The sequence below is a fragment of the Sebastes fasciatus genome, chromosome 11 (assembly GCF_043250625.1).
Source record: "Sebastes fasciatus isolate fSebFas1 chromosome 11, fSebFas1.pri, whole genome shotgun sequence".
Classification (NCBI taxonomy): Eukaryota; Metazoa; Chordata; class Actinopteri; order Perciformes; family Sebastidae; genus Sebastes; species Sebastes fasciatus.
The window spans coordinates 13,783,362-13,801,386 of NC_133805.1; the positions used below are offsets into that span (position 1 = coordinate 13,783,362).

At 40.8% G+C, this 18,025-nt stretch overlaps 2 protein-coding genes across 5 annotated transcripts in view; both read left to right on the forward strand.

Moving 5' to 3' along the window:
* Positions 1 to 1,393: 1,393 nt before the first annotated feature.
* ifi30a (IFI30 lysosomal thiol reductase a) lies at positions 1,394 to 6,022 on the forward strand. The gene is made up of 7 exons (XM_074650882.1): positions 1,394 to 1,656; positions 3,426 to 3,614; positions 3,935 to 4,009; positions 4,250 to 4,336; positions 4,437 to 4,589; positions 5,542 to 5,610; positions 5,774 to 6,022. The coding sequence occupies exons 1-7, from the start codon at positions 1,525 to 1,527 to the stop codon at positions 5,840 to 5,842; spliced, it is 774 nt and encodes a 257-aa protein (XP_074506983.1). The 5' UTR covers positions 1,394 to 1,524; the 3' UTR covers positions 5,843 to 6,022.
* A 152-nt stretch (positions 6,023 to 6,174) lies between these two features.
* The window catches only part of pde4ca (phosphodiesterase 4C, cAMP-specific a), a 59,843-nt gene continuing 47,992 nt past the window's right edge, over positions 6,175 to 18,025 (forward strand). For 2 of the 4 annotated variants that reach the window (XM_074650872.1, XM_074650875.1), the window contains exons 1-2: positions 6,175 to 7,907; positions 9,365 to 9,588. In XM_074650872.1, the coding sequence (XP_074506973.1) occupies positions 7,866 to 7,907; positions 9,365 to 9,588 (266 nt within the window). In that variant the 5' untranslated portion in view covers positions 6,175 to 7,865. Of the gene's footprint in view, positions 7,908 to 9,364; positions 9,589 to 15,911; positions 16,592 to 18,025 lie in introns of those variants that run through there. The other 2 variants (XM_074650873.1, XM_074650876.1) reach the window with 1 other exon arrangement.

Here is an 18,025-nt window from a genome sequence, read left to right on the forward strand (position 1 = left end):
TTCTTCTACTGTATATACTGCTCCTATTTTTATACTTCCTTCTATTTAAATTGTTCATCTTTTGTTACACTTTGTTTAGCCCTTTTTTTTTTTTTTTTTTTTACTGTGTTAGCTGATGCTTCTTGTTTTTTGCACTATCCCCTTTGCTGCTGTACACTGCAAATGTCCCCACTGCGGGACTAGTAAAGGAATATCTTATCTTATCTTTCCTTTCCTCTGTATTTGCAGAACATACTTTTTTTTAAGTAATACAACTCATAGCACACAGCAGTATAAAATCAATGCATGTTGTGAAAAGGATTACGTTTTTGTAATAAAATTAAAAACTTGTGTGTGTATATATATAAGGAAAAAAATAAATACATTAATAAAATAATATATATACTATATATATATAATGTTTATATTATGAAAAATAAATACATTAATACAATGATATATATAATTGTATTAATGTATTTGTTTTTTTCTTAATTTTCCATGTTAAAGTATAAATCAATGATATGTATATAACTTTATTAATGTAGTTATCCTAATTTTTCCTTGTTGCATTTACTGCTGTTATTATTGATTTTAATATTAGTATTATTGATTTACACTACTTATTTTGCAATTAAATAAAAAGGATAGTTCATGTTGCTGAGTTGTTTTTTTAAATATAATTATTAATGCTGTGAGAACCACAAATGATATGTATATAATTTTATTAGTGTATTTTTTTCTTAATTTTTCTGTGTTGTATTTGCTGCTGTTACTATGGATTTTAATATTAGTATTATTGATTTACACTTCTTATTTGCACTTGTGTGTATCTCTGTATACTCCTGTAGACGTCTCTGCATACTTAGGTGCCTTGGTCTATATATTCACTGTCCATGCAAAAGCAAATAAAAAAAAGCAGTTGATCAAGTTTTTGCCCAGTTCTTCAATTTCCAGTGCATTTCAAGAGTTGTGAAACATTACCCAGACCCGCTTGTATTAATAATAATAAATAACAATACATTTTATTTATATAGCGCTTTTCAAAAACCTCAAAGACACTTTAAATAAATAAAAAGATCATAAAACAATAACATCATAAAAAAAAGATATAAAACACAATATTAATTACACATTAAAAGCAGTTCTAAAAAGTTGAGTTTTGATTAGTGATTTAAATGTGTATTGTTTGTCTGCCACATTAGTTCTCTCTGAGAGACACAAAATAAGGTGGAAAGCTGATACAAATCATTTCCAGCTAAATGTACTTCAGGATGTAAAACTTCAAATAACATTTTTACTCATTAAAAATCCCCCAAAACAGCAAGCCGCAAGGTCTGTCTGTCTCACCTAGTAACAAGTGATGCAGTCTTCATCATATGACCCGGAGCCAATCAAAAAACAGGAAGCCTCCACGAGGAAGCATCTGTGCCGTATTTAAAGTTGCTCAGTAAAGAGCTCAGCACAGTTAGTTTGTAGGTCAGTGTTGTGTTGTTCCTAACTTTTGTTTTATAGTGTCAAACTAACTAAAGCCAACTGAAGAAGATGAAGGCTCCACTGCTGCTGCTGGTTGTGACTGTCTGGTTAAATGTTCAGTACGGAGACTGTGCTCTGTCTTCATGCTCCCATCCTCCGTCACAGTGGTGCTCATCTCTGGACTCAGCCATCCAGTGCGGGGTAAGATCAGATAAATTATGTATTAAGGAAAGCTTTTTATGGTGTTGACTTATTTTATGAGCGCGTAAAATGCTCTTTTCTGAATGTCTGAATGTCTAACCTCAGATATCATCAACAAATTGTTCTATTTTCAGGGGAAATATAGTTCCGCCGGTCAACCGTGAAATCACAGTTCTAAATCACTGCGCTAGATTTAACGGCTGGAAACTATAGCAACCGTTAGTATAGCAACCGTTAGTATAGCAACCGTAAGTATAGCAACCGTAAGTATAGCAACCGTTAGTTAGCGTTAAGCTTGCTAACTTTCTGATGAGAGAGACTACAAACTTCACAACACGAATGACCCGTTTTGTCCACAGCTTCTCCTGGAGTCCGTTGTAAGTAACTTAGTTAGTTATGGTACAAAATAATACACTTCGAAGTGTCCAGATACAAAATAACAACATAGTCGGTGGATGAGACGTTGTTAACTAACGTTAACGTTAGCGTCAGCATCCTTCCCTCTTTGCCTCGTCCCGTAGTTTTGCTTTGTCTATTAGTTAACTATCACTAGCTTTAGCTAGTTAGTTAAGTTTCACAGGGAACATATAAACACATTATGTTGTGTGGAGGGTGTGTAAGTTGTATTTTTGTCATCTGGACTCTTTGAGGAAGAAGTGGGAAGTATTATTTCGGCTGGCACTGACATAAAGTTCCCCAGTGGGCGTTGGAACAATGGGGAAGAAGGAGGAAGTAAAAAAAACTAAAAAAAATGTCACTCCCTTTGCCAGTTAAAGCTGCAGTGGATAAAAATGGTGCAAAAGTTATTCACTCTATCCTAACAGTAGTGTATGAGACAGGTAATCTGAAAAAAAATGGTGCTCCTAATGGCATCTGCAAGATTTCACAGACCGGAGGAAAACAACCAATCAGAGCCGAGCTGGAGCATGCTGTCTCAGAGCAGCTGTCAATCACTCAAGAACTCCGATCAAACGGTCAAATTAGGCATTCATATTCGATCAGCGCTGCCTAGTTTGACCGTTTGATCGGAGTTCTTGAGTGATCGACAGCTGCTCAGAGACGGCAGGCTCCAGCTCGGCTCTGATTGGTTGTTTTCCTCTGGTCTGTGACATCTTGCAGATGCCATTAGGAGCACCGGAGGACGCAGAGGCACATGATTTTGTACGACTGTAAAATGAGAGTTTGTGACCTTGCAGCCATGTTGAGAGAAGAAGTTGAAGAAATACCAAGCACCGTCCACCAGCTGGAACAGCCAATAGGAACGCTCAATAGGAACACCCTCTCTGAAATGACCTGTGATTGACCCACGTCTCATGTCACCGGCTCGATTTTTTAAAAGCCTGATAACAGAGCAATGAGGAAGTGCAGAAGTCATTTTTTTTGCTAAATTGATGCCAAAAACATTCTGCCTACTGAAGCTTTGAAAGTTACATTCACACAATAGCCCACCTCTCTCTCTCCATCTGTATCTGGCAGCCCTCACTCACAGAGACACGCACCAGAAAACACAGGGTTATGTAAAACGCACATCCTCCCACACTGTGTCGGTTTCATACAGGATACAGTCGCAGTGTCTATCAATCAGAAACAAGTTCTGGTCATGCTCACAGTAAATTAAACTGATATAAAAGGGTGATGCCACCAAACTCTCGATTGAATTTCAGAAAATATGAAAAATGGCCTGACCCTGCAGACACACGCACACAAAGAGAAACACAGAGAGTGATCACACAAAAGTGAACCTCACCCACTTCTGCCCCCTTGTGCAGGTTTTGAAGCAGTGCCTTGAGTCTAACTTCACCAGGTCCCGTCAGACAGCCGATCCAGTGGAGGTGGGGCTCTACTATGAGAGTCTGTGTCCCGGCTGCAGACAGTTTCTCGTTGAGATGCTCTTCCCAACCTGGCTCTTGTTGGATGACATCATGTCTGTTACTCTGGTGCCCTACGGCAATGCACAGGTAAGCAGTGAACAAAGCACCTTGTGTGTACACTTGGATTGTAGTTCCTCTATAAACTATGGAATGGGTTATGTCCTGAAAAGATATGTGATGATTTTTTCACTAAAGAAAAGAGGCAGGAAAAGGAAAGTTGACACAAGAAAAAAGCCTACAAAAAAACATTATGTGGTCACAGAACAATCAAATACACATGATTATCCAAGAGTGGATTTCCTTAAAAACTTTACTGGCAAGAAAGGGATAATCATGTGACGTATCTTGGTTGAGAATATTTATTTTCTTTTTTAACTTTTGAAACCGTTGCATTTATCGCACCCCAGGAGAAACCTGATGGAGAGAAGTTTATTTACGAGTGCCAGCATGGAGAACCGGAATGTCTGGGCAACATGATTGAGGTAAAGTTGCACCCCAAATGCACAGACAGAAAACTACAAAAACTAATAAAATTAATACTATTCATCTTCCAGAGAATGGATTCTTGTAAATGTTGTGAAAGTGCAATAATTGCCCTAAGAAATGTTCAATCAAAACGCCTTAATTTTGTTATTCTAAGTTATAAATGGAGTCAGCATTGTCTTGTAGTAGTGTCACACTGCTGACACTCTATGATTAATTGATTGCCTTGTTCCTCTCAGACTTGTCTAATGAACCTGACAGACGCTTCTTACGAGACCATCTTCTGTATGGAATCCTCCAATGATGTCGTCAAGGCAGCCCAGAGCGTAAGGAAGTCTATATGTGTGTGTGTGTGTGTGTACATATTATTTATTAGTTCAGTATTGAAATTGATGCATGTTTATTTCCCTCCATTGGTGTTTGTAGTGCCTGGAACTCTACACCACTGAGTTGAGCTGGGACCGCGTCATGAGTTGTGCGAAAGGGGACGAGGGAAACAAGCTGATGCATCAGAATGCCTTGATGACCGAAGCCCTGAAACCCCCCCACCAATATGTGCCCTGGGTGACCATTAATGGGGTAAGGCTCCAGTGCATTTAGCGGGAAAACCTACGGCCTCTGTGGCAATCTGCTAGAAACTACAAAGCTTCAAACTTGAGTACAACACATCATTCCTGACTTGGGAATCTTGCTTTGAAGCCACTCTCTCTCTGCAATGCCCCCCATCCGGCCACTGCTATTGATGCTCACCTTTCAAACAACGTTTACAGTGATGATATGATCTTGTGATTATTTTGACACTTGATCTGCACCAAAGCGTCTATCTGTAAGTGAAAGAGAGCTGTGACTGATCTGTGTGAAGCTACATCTTGACTCCAAAGCACAGCACAACAGATGCTACTGTCCCTCTGCCAAACCGCCTGAAGCTTTATTTTTTAGCTTGGTTTGTCAAATAAGGCTTGAACAGAAAATTAAAAGCAGTTTTAATGTACATAAATATATCAATATTTTCCCATGTGAAAGCAGAGTTTTTACCCCTGTACGTACAGTGTACGGGGCCAAGTAACAGGAAAACCTTCCAAAAATTTAGTTTCAATTGGGATTTTCGTTATTTAGTCTACCAACTGTTTTATTTCTCTCTGGTATTCATTAAAATATTCCTACATTTTCTTACAAGCCTGTATGAAGGGAATTATCAAGTTGGACTGTGGGAAAATCACAAGCAGCAGTCTTGGCCCTGATAATAAGTGGCCTCAGATTTCTTGACCTTTACATCACCATCCAGAAAAATCTTCATATCCAATGACTGATTAAATAGTTGTCCATATCAAGACTGTATCTGCTACATAACACTGTCATGAAATTATACTTTGGCTCTATCCAAGTAGGGTGACAGATTGCTTGCTTATTTCAATCCTTTTTTTCACATGATATTCTGTCATTTCTGTCCACACCTGTAGATCTGCTGTGGAAAAAGTCAACTGTGTACCTGCATCCTTTCTGTAGCCTTAATTTTGTATTTAATTTACAGGAGCACACAGAAGATCTGCAGGACAAAGCCCTCAATGCTCTCTTGCCTCTGGTCTGCAGCTTGTACAAGGTACAGTTAATGTCAATCAAACCCGAGTCATTCATTGACTCTGTGTTATGCACTTCTGCCTTTTTAGTATAATTTTACTGTACGCTATAAAACAATTCATAATTTGTCATTTGCTTAGACTTGACCTTAGACCTCTATTAAGCTCTTCATGTTGTTTTTTCAGGGCACCAAGCCTGCGGCCTGTGGAGGGGGCAGCCAGAGACACTACAGAAGCTACTGCAACAAAGAGTGAAGGAGCAGCACTGCACATACTCGCTCCGTTCCAGGTGTGGCCACTAAATAAGGATCACTGTGGAGTGTCTTCAAATATTTTTTTATCTGTGATTTTGCTGCATCTTTTAAAGGGAAAAAAAAAAATCGACTCACTTTATAATTCAACGAATATGAATACAATTTACTTTCTAAAAACAAATGTGTCATCATTGAAATGTTATCCACTGAAACCATGAACACTTTTTTTGTTTAGCATTTTGACTCAATGATAGCGTTCTGGCATTTGTAGTGTCCTTTGCAAAGTCTGGTCCAAAGACAGTGTTCTCACTGTCCTTTAGATGGCGCCATATCTCATAACCTCATCATCTGTCCCCTGTTACCAGAGGTGATGAAAGAAACGACATGTACATTAATCATGTCATACTACTGTCTTAAAATGGTTATGTTTATTTAGCAGATTTCTTAAACCTGCGGTAGGCAGAATATTTTTGGCATCATTGGGCAAATATTCCATAATAACCTTCCGGCATATTGTAATGCAAGTGTTCTGAGAGAACACTAGACTTCTGCACCTCCTCATGGCTCTGGTTTCAGGCTTTTAAAAAATCTAGCCCGTGACGGGAGACTTTTGCCAATCACAGGTCATTTCAGAGTGAGAGCGTTCCTATTGGCTGTTCATTCAACGGAGGCAGCTGTCAATCACTTGAAACTCCGATCAAACGTTCAAACTAGGCAGCGCTGATCAAATATGAATCAGTATTCTGTTACTGTAATGCCTATTTCTCGCATAAAATGTTTTCAGAAACATCTTGTAGTGTACTGTTTAGCTGTAAAATGAGACAGTTTGCTCCAGCTGGTGGGCGGTGCTTGGTATTTCCTCAACTGATCTCAACATGGCTGCCGGGTCACAAACTCTCATTTTCCAGCTAAACAGTACACTACAAGATGTTTCTGAAAACATTTGAGGTGAGAAATAGGCATTACAGTAACATAATATTGATTCATATTTGATCAGCGCTGCCTAGTTTGATCGGAGTTTGTGAGTGATTGACGGCAGGCTCCAGCTTGGCTCTGATTGGTTGTTCTCCTCCGGTCTGTGAAATCTTGCAGATGCCATTAGGAACACCAGAGGACACCGGAGGACACAGAGGCACATGATTTTTTTCAGATTACCTGTCTCATACACTACTGTCAGGATATAGTGACCGTTTTATAAAAAATATTTTTTATTAATCATATTTGCTCCAATTCTACCTGCTGCTGCTTTAACTCTGAACCTAGTATGGCCTGTCAGATCATCCTGAGAGAGCTTTTACACAGTTGATTTAATGTTCAATAACATGTTATATCAAAAAACAGATGCTAAGTATACAAAATTATACATTATACTCAATGTACATGTTAATAAGCAAACCACGGATCATAACTAAAGGCACTAAAAACAAATGTGATTTCATTAGGCACAACTGACGTACTCTATGTTTTGTATTTGGTTTTTAAGGGGCAGGGTCACTAAAGTTCACAGCGTCCCCAGAGGATCATACCAAATGTTAAACATGGACTCAAATGCACTTATAGTAAAGCCATCCAAAGTTGTGTTTATGTTGTAGAAAAACTTACAGGAGGCAGCAGCTAGGAGGCACGAGGTCCACTGATTCTACAGACAGATAGACACAAATGAATAATGGCCTGTCATGCAGGCGGCTCCACCACCTCAATCTCACTACCAGCTAACATCCGCAGACATTTCCCCCCATTTTCTAAAGCATTCACTGCTTATGGGTTTTATTAGGTTACAGTCTAAAAAAAGGTCACAGTAGAAGTTTAATATAAACTCAAAAGTTTGCCAGGAAAGTTAATCACTAAACTAATGACCACTGAGTATTGGTGAAGAGGCGTGGAAATTCTTCGCTGAGTGACAGAATCAGGAAGTGTTGGTGCCACAGACTACTTCATATCTGATCTTAAATGTGGTATCTGTATCCTCCTCTTTGGTATTTCCTACCCAGTTGTCTTGTTCCCATGATGCAGTAGCTGAAAGTATGAGGAGAAATAACTCATCCAAATTTTTCAACTTCACCGAGGTAAGGTTAATTAATGAACCTTTAAGAAATACCAAAAAGGAAAATTTTAAATCAGAATAGTTGATTCTGTCTGTCGCTTATTGGACTTTATTATGTTTATTTCTGTAATCTTTTCAGAATTCAAACGAAACCGGTCTCACTTTAGCTATAATACCAACAACAAGATGGCAGGTTACTCATGTGATTGATCTCTTTTTCATTTGGATTATGTAATAACGTTCATGTATTTTTCTGTGTGTTTTACTATTGCTGAACGGTTGTGGAGAAGATTAATGGGAGCCTTGTATGTTAAAATAAGCCTTATCTAATTTAAAGTTCAGTTTAATAGCAAAGATTTGTCTGTTATGATTATTAAATTAAACTAATGGGGTTTGGGAGCCCTTTCAAATTTATCAGTAATAAAGTTTTATCACTGAGAAGAGATTAATGACAAAAGAAAGTCAATGTTTTATCACGAGTGGAGTTTGCAGGAAATTATTAATGTGCTCTCTATCTCGTTCACCGTGGTCAGAAATTGTCAACAATAAAATCTGAGTGTGTGTTGACAATTGTTTATGGAAAGGTGGAACTCCCAAGCAGATGGAGAGATAAGGTCACGGGATGCAGCGGAAAACAAGCGCTCCTATCTGTTTCTCCTTAACACAGACGCTGAAATAGAGATGCCCTAAGAGCTAAATCCCAAACACTGCCTCACTATGAGAACTGTCTATTGTGTCCAAGGTGATAGTGTGTGGGTCTCAGGACCTAAAATCAGATAAAACTTCTAAAAATAATGCCGAACAAGTGGGATTTTTGGGCAAAAGCACAAAAACAGCCCTGTCTGCGTTTTACCTTTAGATCTAAGAGGATGTTTTTTTGCTTTTCATACAGTCTCTTCAAGAAGTTCAGCAAAATCCAAGCATGACCTTTTCTAATTCACTTACTTCTGAATCATTAAATTAAAACTAGTATTCTCTTTCTGCTACCAATAAAGTCCAAGACAAACGCATACTAGTAGCTTTCTTTATCTGCAGTCTTGTTTAGTGATGAAGCAGCTGAAGCAAAAACATCACTCTTACATCACTTCATCGTCACATAGAAATGAATATCATTAACACCACTGGAGTAACTGAGGTTCAAGAGTATCTGTGTGTCATTCACATAGCAATGGAAAATTGCATTGTGCTGACTCATGATAAGGCCAATACAAAGCATATGAAGCGAAAGTAGGATCGAGGAACTTTCAATCAATCAAACTGTGATGGGTACAAGCCAAACCACTGATGTGTAAATGTGAATGGCTGAACTTGAAGATGAAAGAAGTGGCCTGTAATTTACTCTTTATAGAGCATCAAGATTTCACGTATCTTCATGCCATCACAGTTGTTATTCTCCAGTTGGACAATTAGAAGCATCTGATCTAATATTATAACCAAAACTGACCACATTAACATTCTTTTATTTCTTCTGCCGTCCAGAGACAGTGGGACTCTTCGGAGCAGGTTTCCAGCGTCGAGCTTCCTCAGGACACCGCCGTGCGATGTGCTGCTGTGAAGAGGCTCTTCTCAGGGACCCTGCAGCTGCCCAGGCTGTCCTGCAGACCCTGCTCCAAGCAGGATGGACCCCAGCCCGGTCTCTCAGCTGGCAGGATGAAGCCCTCCAGGAGCCTGGGGACTCTGACCAGCCACATCTCCCAAGCCTTGTGAGTCAATGATGCTATATGTTGTTGTGTCTTTCTGCAGGACAACTCCTTTTTGGTGAAACACCTTTTTATTTTTCATGATTCTCACCAACACTTTGGAGTGATCTACATAATTTAACCTACCGAAGGATCTGCTCCCACTTTAAAGGTGCTCTATATGATATTCAGAGCATTAATATAGCAGCAAATAATGATTTGCTATGTAAAGATATAAGGGAGTAATGTCTACCTGAGCAGAGAATGAAGTCGCTCTCCCTCTGTGTGTGTTGTAATCTGAGCTTCTCTGTGCTTTGTTTACATAGCCAGGCCGGCCGCACATGCTTTTAGTGCATGTTCGTGCATGTGAGCGTGCCCCACTGGCTAGCTCACACACACCGCAATGCTCTTATATAATAACGCCGTCCCGGAAGCATAGTACCCACCCTCCCAGGTAAACACTGTTAGCTCTGTCAGCAGTGTTGCCTTTGTTTTCACTGTTAGCACCGTTAGCTACGAACCACCCAGCTACCGCCATGTTGACAGCCATGCGGGGGCAATAGAAATGCTCCCAATCTCGCATTTAGCACCTTTTAAAGAAATGTGTTGGTATACAAAAGGTTTTATATATTTGATTTCAAACTTTAAACCTCTAACTTCTTGTAAACACAACATTCAAAGTTGCCCCCTCTTCCCCCCGGCTCAACGACACCAGAAGCGCACACACCCCCTGACCGCGGAGAAAGTGAAAGCCAACCCCTGATTCACTCTCGTTTTGGAACGAGCTTTGTCCGCTTGGTGTTTCGCCTCGCTATATTTTCATTTTTCGGCACTTTGTCCGCCATTTTTGTAGTTTCCTCTTGTGTGTGTGCTTGCGCATGCGTTAGGGCTACACACCCAGTGCCCAAAGGCTCCCAACACCGTCTCTGCAGATACAGACATCGTCACACACTTCTAGTGGGTCATAAGTGATGATTGAGAGGGATTATTTTTGTCTATAAATTGTTTTTTAGGAAAGTCCTGCAAAATATACCTTTAAGTATTTGTGGGCTCTGAAAAAGAGTGAGCTTTTTTTTCCTAGTTCCCAAACAGTTGGGCTCATTTTCAAGATTAATGATTAAAATGGTTAATGAATAACCAACGCATGGGACTGCAGCATGTTGTGGTCCTGTAAGTCAACACACATTTAGGATAACTTTAGAGCACCATCTTCCTACTCCGTTTCCTGTAAAGTTTTGAGTATTCAGCAGAGCTTGATGATTTTTTTACATAATGTAGGTAGAAAACGTGGATTTGCTTCTTGAGCATATGATCTAACAAAGTGTCCTGCTTAAGGCGTCGCTCTCCCCTCTGTCACACTGCTAAATAATTATTACTAGAAAAGATCAGACAAACAAGGCTCTTGTGCAGCATTCAAGCTGCCGTTGCAAATACATCTGTAGCATTTTTGCTTATCTACTGTGTTTGTTTGTGGTTGTTTTCACATGTCGAAGGAATGCAGACCGACCTGTCTGTTTACGTAGGTACTGTAGTTGAAGTGCATGTCGACGTGATCATCAGATATGGCTTTGCATTGGACAAAGACACAGTTGTATCAATGACGTTTTCTAGCTGCCAAACCTTCATCATTGTGATATTAATCAGTATGAATGGAAGCAACTCATGCATGCCGGGTTAAATATGTCTAAAATTGGTCATAGCGTGAGACTTTGAATGCTTGGAGAACATACAGTATATTTTCTGAAGTTGAATTCTTTTTTTAAATTTTAGGATTTTGTTTCTAAAATACCATTATAGTATAGTAGTTATTAGTTTATCTTTTAGAATTATTTAACTCAGGTAATAGCCTCAGATAGAATATAGACATTGCACTTGTATTTATATTCCTAAATTATCATTTCAAAATTAGATTTAAAAAAAATGTATCAGGAAGGCATTCAAATTGATAGAAATATATAGTGTAGTGTAATGTATGTCATTTGTTTACAAAAGTCACATGTTAAAAACTAAGATTTTGCCTTCACACACTTATTTAGGGGGTGGCACTGTGGTGCAGTGGTTAGCACTTTCGCTTCACAGTGAGAGGCCAGAAAACATAGACTGTATATGAGAAGGAGACGTAGTCACCGTGAGGTCACCCATTGGTTTGTGGACTACCGTTTTGAAGCCTTGAGATCGGCATTTTGGCCGTAGCGATCTTGTTTTTTTGCAACCAGAAGTAACACGAGAGGGTGGAGCTAAGTACAACCGAACTCCGAATAAGACATTTTTAGGCTACCAAAAAGGTTAGAATTAACTTTCATGAACTGAAAACACGCTGTGAAAGGGTTAAAGTTGTGAGACGAAAACACGGACAGCTCCCAGACAGGACACCGTCATGGTAGCGACCTGTCAATCACAAGGTAGCCACACCATAAAGCATACCCTGCTTTATGGTCTATTTGACTCTAAATGGGACCATAATTTACTAAATGAACATCATGCTGTATTGAAGAAGACTTGAAACTAGTGATTGAGACCATAAATTCATGTTTACAATGTTTACTGAGGTGATAAATCAAGTGAGAAGTAGGCTCATTTTCTCATAGACTTCTATGCAATCGGACTTCTTTTTGCAACCAGAGGAGTCGCCCCCTGCTGGCTGTTAGAAAGAATGCAAGTTTAAGGCACTTCAGCATTGGCTTCACTTTTCAGACCTGGAGGTAGCCCACTGGTTCGAACCCGCTGGCCGGCTTGGGGCCCTTCTGAGTGGAGTTTGCATGTTCTCCCCGTGTTAGCGTGGGTTTTCTCCGGGTTCTCCGGCTTCCTCCCACAGTCCAAAGACATGCAGGTTAAGTTAATTGTTGACTCTAAATTGCCCGTAGGTGTGAATATGTGAGTGTGAATGGTTGTCTGTCTCTATGTATTAGCCCTGTGATAGTGTGCCGATCTGTCCAGGGTGTACCCCGCCTTTTGCTCTATGTCAGCTGGGATCGGCTCCAGCCCCCCGGCGACCCTGTAATGGATAAGCAGTTACAGATAATGGATGGATGGACTCTTTTATTTAGGCGCAGTAAACTGTGTTTCTGTAACTTGACGTCATTTGTCAGTGTGTCAAGGCAAACACGCTGGCATGCAGATTCGACACATTTAATGTGCCATGGTCACAACTCTACAGATGAGGCACTGGAAAACAGGTTCATATATTGGGACAATCAGGCTATATGTATTCCATTAGTGTTTATAAATCAGCAGGTATAAAGCAATAGACATGACTCCTACGATGTTGACGGACCAAAAAGCCTTTTATTGTGTTCCCTTGCTGTGGAGAGGGCCATGTGCTCGCCTGTTTACAAGTTGGTAGTGCAATTTTGATTCAGCGCCAGAGAAAGTGTTTATGGAGCAGCATTGTCGTCTTTGCGGTGTGTTCGAGTGCAACTTTTTGGCCGAGACAAAGGTGACGTGAGGCGACGCAACAGGCGGCCTTCGTTGCCCCTATTTCTTTGATTTCTTTTAGTTGGTTCGGTTGCACAGAAAAGTCGCCTTTATCACGTAGTTGTTTCCACAGTGACGCACTGGAAGGACCAGACTATTAGGATACTGTCTCATTGACTTGTTTACAAACCGATGCCGTCTCACATTGCCGTTACACCAGAACTACCTCTTGATAAACTTGATCAACGCCGCCCGCTCCAGGGCCTGTCGGAGTGCCGCTACAGAGATGAACACTCTGTTCTAGCCTTCGTAAATCAAACTTGGAACTGGCGAGCCCTCACCTCTGTCTCTGTCATCCGCATGACTGGTATGATGTTGAGCTTCAGGGCCAGGATTGGTTTGGGTCCAGGATTATCCACAGATGTGTTGAATTTGGGGAAGAGAGCCTCTTTACTGCCTAGGCATTAGAACAATGCCCTCTGGGCCTGGCACAAATAAACTGTGTCATTCCACAGCATATATTGCAGTGATACAAAAACTGATGAAAAATAGACATGGCAATCTTCTGCTAATGAAAGTTCTTCAAAAAGAACAGAAGATCAAATCAGTATTAACAGATTTTTGTCCACTTGTGGGCAGCAGAACAAGCTGTAAAAACAGCATTGACATATTATCACCTTGATATGCTTATTTACACATTAAAGCTTCAGTAGGCAGAATATTTTTAGCATCATTGGGCAAAAAATCCATAATAACCTTTCAGCATATTGTAATTCAAGTGTTCTGAGAGAAAACCAGACTTCTGCACCTCCTCATGGCTCTGTTTTCAGGCTTTAAAATATCTAGTCCGTGACGGGAGACTTTGGCCAATCACAGGTCATTTCAGAGAGAGAGCGTTCCTATTAAGCGTTTCTATTGGCTGTGCTCCTGCTGGTGGGCTGTACTTGGTATTTCCTCAACTGATCTCAACATGGCTGCCGGGTCACAAGCTTTCTCATTATACAGCTAAACAGTACACTACAAGATGTTTCTGAAAACATTTGAGGTGAGAAATAGTCATCACAGTAACAGAATATTGATTTGTATTTGATCAGTGCCGCCTAGTTTGATCGGAGTTTGTGAGTGATTGACAGCTGCTCAGAGACTGATTGGTTGTTTTCGTCCAGTCTGGGAAATCTTGCAGATGCCATTAGGAGCACCGGAGGACACAGAGCTGCATGATTTTATTCAGATTACCTGTCTCATGCACTATTGTCAGGATATAGTGAAAATAACTTTTTTAAATCATATTTGCTTCATTTCTACCCACTGCTGCTTTAAGCAGACATGGAGCAACATTAGCATTCATTTGGAGGTCAACCGACGATTGTTAAATATTCACTCTACTTTTAGCTCTGGTTTGGTCTCCACCAACTCCTGAGAAAAGTATCTGCCACTTAGCTGCTAAATGCTCCACTGTGTTCACCAACTAGTTGATCATTTTATCTGTATGCTGGTTCATGCTGGACAGAGAGTTTACAGTTGGTTTGTCAGAGCTTTTTTGCTGAAAACAGGTGCCTGAAAAAGGGGTTGATGAGAGAACTGAGACTAAACCAAAACATTAAAGTTGTGGGCCATAAAACCAAAACAAGGGAGGGAGTTTGGTGATATTAATAATACTAATGATTTTCACATTACACACATAATCGTTTGACCTATTTTTAATGAAGAAATTCTGATAAGTGCAGCTATAAAAGAGGTTTGATACCTTTTGCCAAAGATATGCACATCATTTGTACATTATTTGTGTAATTTGTAAATGTCAGTGGGGACTCCCAGAACAAGCTGTACAGTAGGTCAGTGACCGTTAACGGCACTCCGGAGAAAATATCATCCATAAAAGACATGGTGGTGATGCTGAAGTGCTGGACCTGGTGTCTGCAGACTGAAATGGACGTTATCGACTGGGAAGGACTGACCAGAAGTCATATCCGGTGTTATACACTCATAGTCCTTTGAGACATGCTTTGGGGATGACGGATGATATAAAAATCTTGACATGCATTTGACCCAAAAATGACAAGTTTACATCTGCAGCGCTACATTTTAACGAGAACAAATTTCCCCGCTTACAAGTACAGTACTGTTGCTCCAGTATACATACAGTACAGTAACTATGAGTGTATACCCACAAAAAGCCTTTAAACCAAAGGATCTTTCTTCCCCGCTCTCCCCACCAGCTGTTGGTCATAGGCTCAGCCCTGTGTCAGATGTTCCAGCTCCCGAGGTTATTTCAGTTACTCCAGACTGCACCGGTGTTTAGCTGTGAGTCCTGAATCACAGGAGGACCTTTCCTCACCCACCAGCGATAAACAAAGAGATTGAGTGGGGGTGAAGATGATGTTGCCTCTGGTAACAGATAGAGAGCGCCATCGTGACAGCACCCATGCTCTCTATAGCTTTTATCTACCTCAGCTTTTTATAGTCAGAGGCCCTTCATGTGACTCTTTCCTGGTGCGCTCAGAGCATGTGAAAGGCAAAGAGGCTGTCTCTGAGGACTTAGGCAACTTCACAACAAATAGCACCTCGGGGACCAGAGGAAAAAGCCTGAGTGTGCGAAGTCAGTCGGAGTGAGCATAAGAAAAGGCGAGCTGCCGGGCCGAGCCAGGCGACGGCTTACTGTTTACACACCGGAGGAAGTAATTATGGAGCATAGTTTAAAGTTGATGAACAATATGCTCTGTAAGATTAAGAGTGAGGGGAGGGGGGAAGGCAGAGAGTTTGGAAAGAGGGAGAGAGAAGCAGACGGAGGTGATCTGTCATGCTTCTCCTCCCTGTAAATCAGACGTCCATATTTAGTTGGAGAGAGGGAGGACCTAGCGGTAATGTAAACAAAGCCTGGGAGAGAGAGAGAGGCAGCGAGAGTACATCAACACTAATGTTTGAGTTTATTGCCCGGCACGACAGTCAGCGTGGTTCCTAGGAAGAGACAAGACAGGGGTTGATAGGTTTCAACTAAAGATAAAAAAAAACGTCTAGGTCGTTGTGTTGGCTTTTTGGTGCTCTTTTTGGATTTTGAAAGAAGCATATTTGGGAGATTTAATAAGAGAGTTTTGGAGGAATCTTGAGCGGGCCCAGGTTATGTTCAAATATGAGGAAGCAAGGATTGGACCAGAGGCACTAGCTGTTCCTGGACTTGGAAAATCAAGAGAGACAGCCACAGAAACCAACGGACCTTTCCATATGTCATGTCATGAAAAAGTCCTGTAAAGTTTATTTGAAAGACCAGAGAGAAGGACATCAGAGACTGATCCTCTGATCAAAGTCAAGGGACTAACTACCTGACCACTGACCATCTTCTGTTCACCATGAGCGAGCTTTGCTCCGAGAGCTCCGAAGATGAGCAGGCCGAAGTTGGAGAGGAGAGGCCACAGGACCGAAGGGCGACCAGACTGCCCATCATTCAGATTATGCCTAGGTCCAGAGGGGGCTCCCCGGGAGGATCCCCAAAGATCTCGCCCAGGGATTCTCCACGTGGGTCACCTCGAAACTCCCCGCTGCTGTTCAGGAGGCTGCTGATGAACCGCAGCATCAACCTCCAGAGGCGCCGCTTCACTCTGGCCCACACGCCCAGGTAGAGTCCTTAACTCTGAGGCCAAGATGGCAAAGATGACCACAACAGATATACTTAACTTAAATTCATATCCCAATAGGCAAGCAGATTGACAGACTTGCACTGAAGCCAATATTTAAAAAGTTTTTTTGTTCAGTATTCTTTACCTATAATTGCTGGTTAATGTTTCAGTCAATCTGTGCATGTTGTTGAGGTTGGCGAGGGTTCTTGTCACATGGCGGAGGATTACTCTACTCAGCTGCAGATGCTGATGTATTTTCGGTTTATTTTTCTGCAGGCGGCAGCCTTTCACACTACAAAAACATGGTTGCCCTTAAGCTTATGTTATGAAATGGATTCTGACCACAAGATGTTCATGTATAGTCCTCTACCCGAACAAAATCAGCCATTGTTTCAGGGAAGAAGTTACTAAATTAAATCCTTATTATGCGATGTGAATGAAAAGTGCTGTTTCGTTCTCTATAAATAGACCAGATGATACAATATTACACAGCAAATGCAGGATGGTTGCTGTTGATACGTTGCTTGATTTTTGCTTCCTTTATCTGACTTTGCAAGGTACCCCCAGTAGATTTTGTTGAAAAGCAAAAGTCAATAGAAAGAGTTGGATTTCAAAAGCCCCGTTTTAGTGCTTAATTTCCTACAGGTGAATGTGTTTTTCCAGAGCTTTTGTTTTCCCACTGAGCGGCATCATCTCAGTAAACACACAGCTCATTGACAGCAGTTTGTTGTTCCACTTCTTTGTCAAGCAAGTACTTCAATCCGTCAGCGACAGAAGCTTTGTTCAAAGAAGCACACCTATAGCTCGTAACAGGATATTCCCTGCTTGGCTCAAGCATGTTTCATTTAGGCTTAATTTTTCATCCGTTATAGTGGCCATAACTCTTGTTTGTAAAGAGTACAGCTGTCTCTGCTCTGGTACCTGTTGATAGCTTTAGTTTTATGAGCCGTTATTGCAGCGGACCTGGCCCATGATTCCAATGTAAATTAAACATTTACTTAGTTAACGATGTCAAAGCAAGAGTCGCATGAACAATTAAACCATACTTGACCTTAGAGAGGGAGAATAAACCGGGCCTTACACATATGTGGATGGATAAACATGCAGATGTTTGTTCTTTTTTTGCTTTGAGGGGTATTTCCTTGTGGTGTTAAATACGTGCGTAGGTTTTTTCACAATAAGAACCTGTCGTGGAAACTTGTAAAGTAGTGTAAAACCAGTCTTTATGTACATGCCTCTTATGTCTTTGTAAATATTTACCCGTCACTCCTCGACATACACACTTGGATGTAGGCGCCTAGCAATTCTGGGCTGTTACAAGGTGTCTTCAACTTGTTGCAGTGATGTTAGATCACATCCACTTCAGTGAAGTCAAATTAAAAACAGGGGAGAAACTTGAGCGGGCGCTGTAAAAACCCTGTCTTACTTTTATT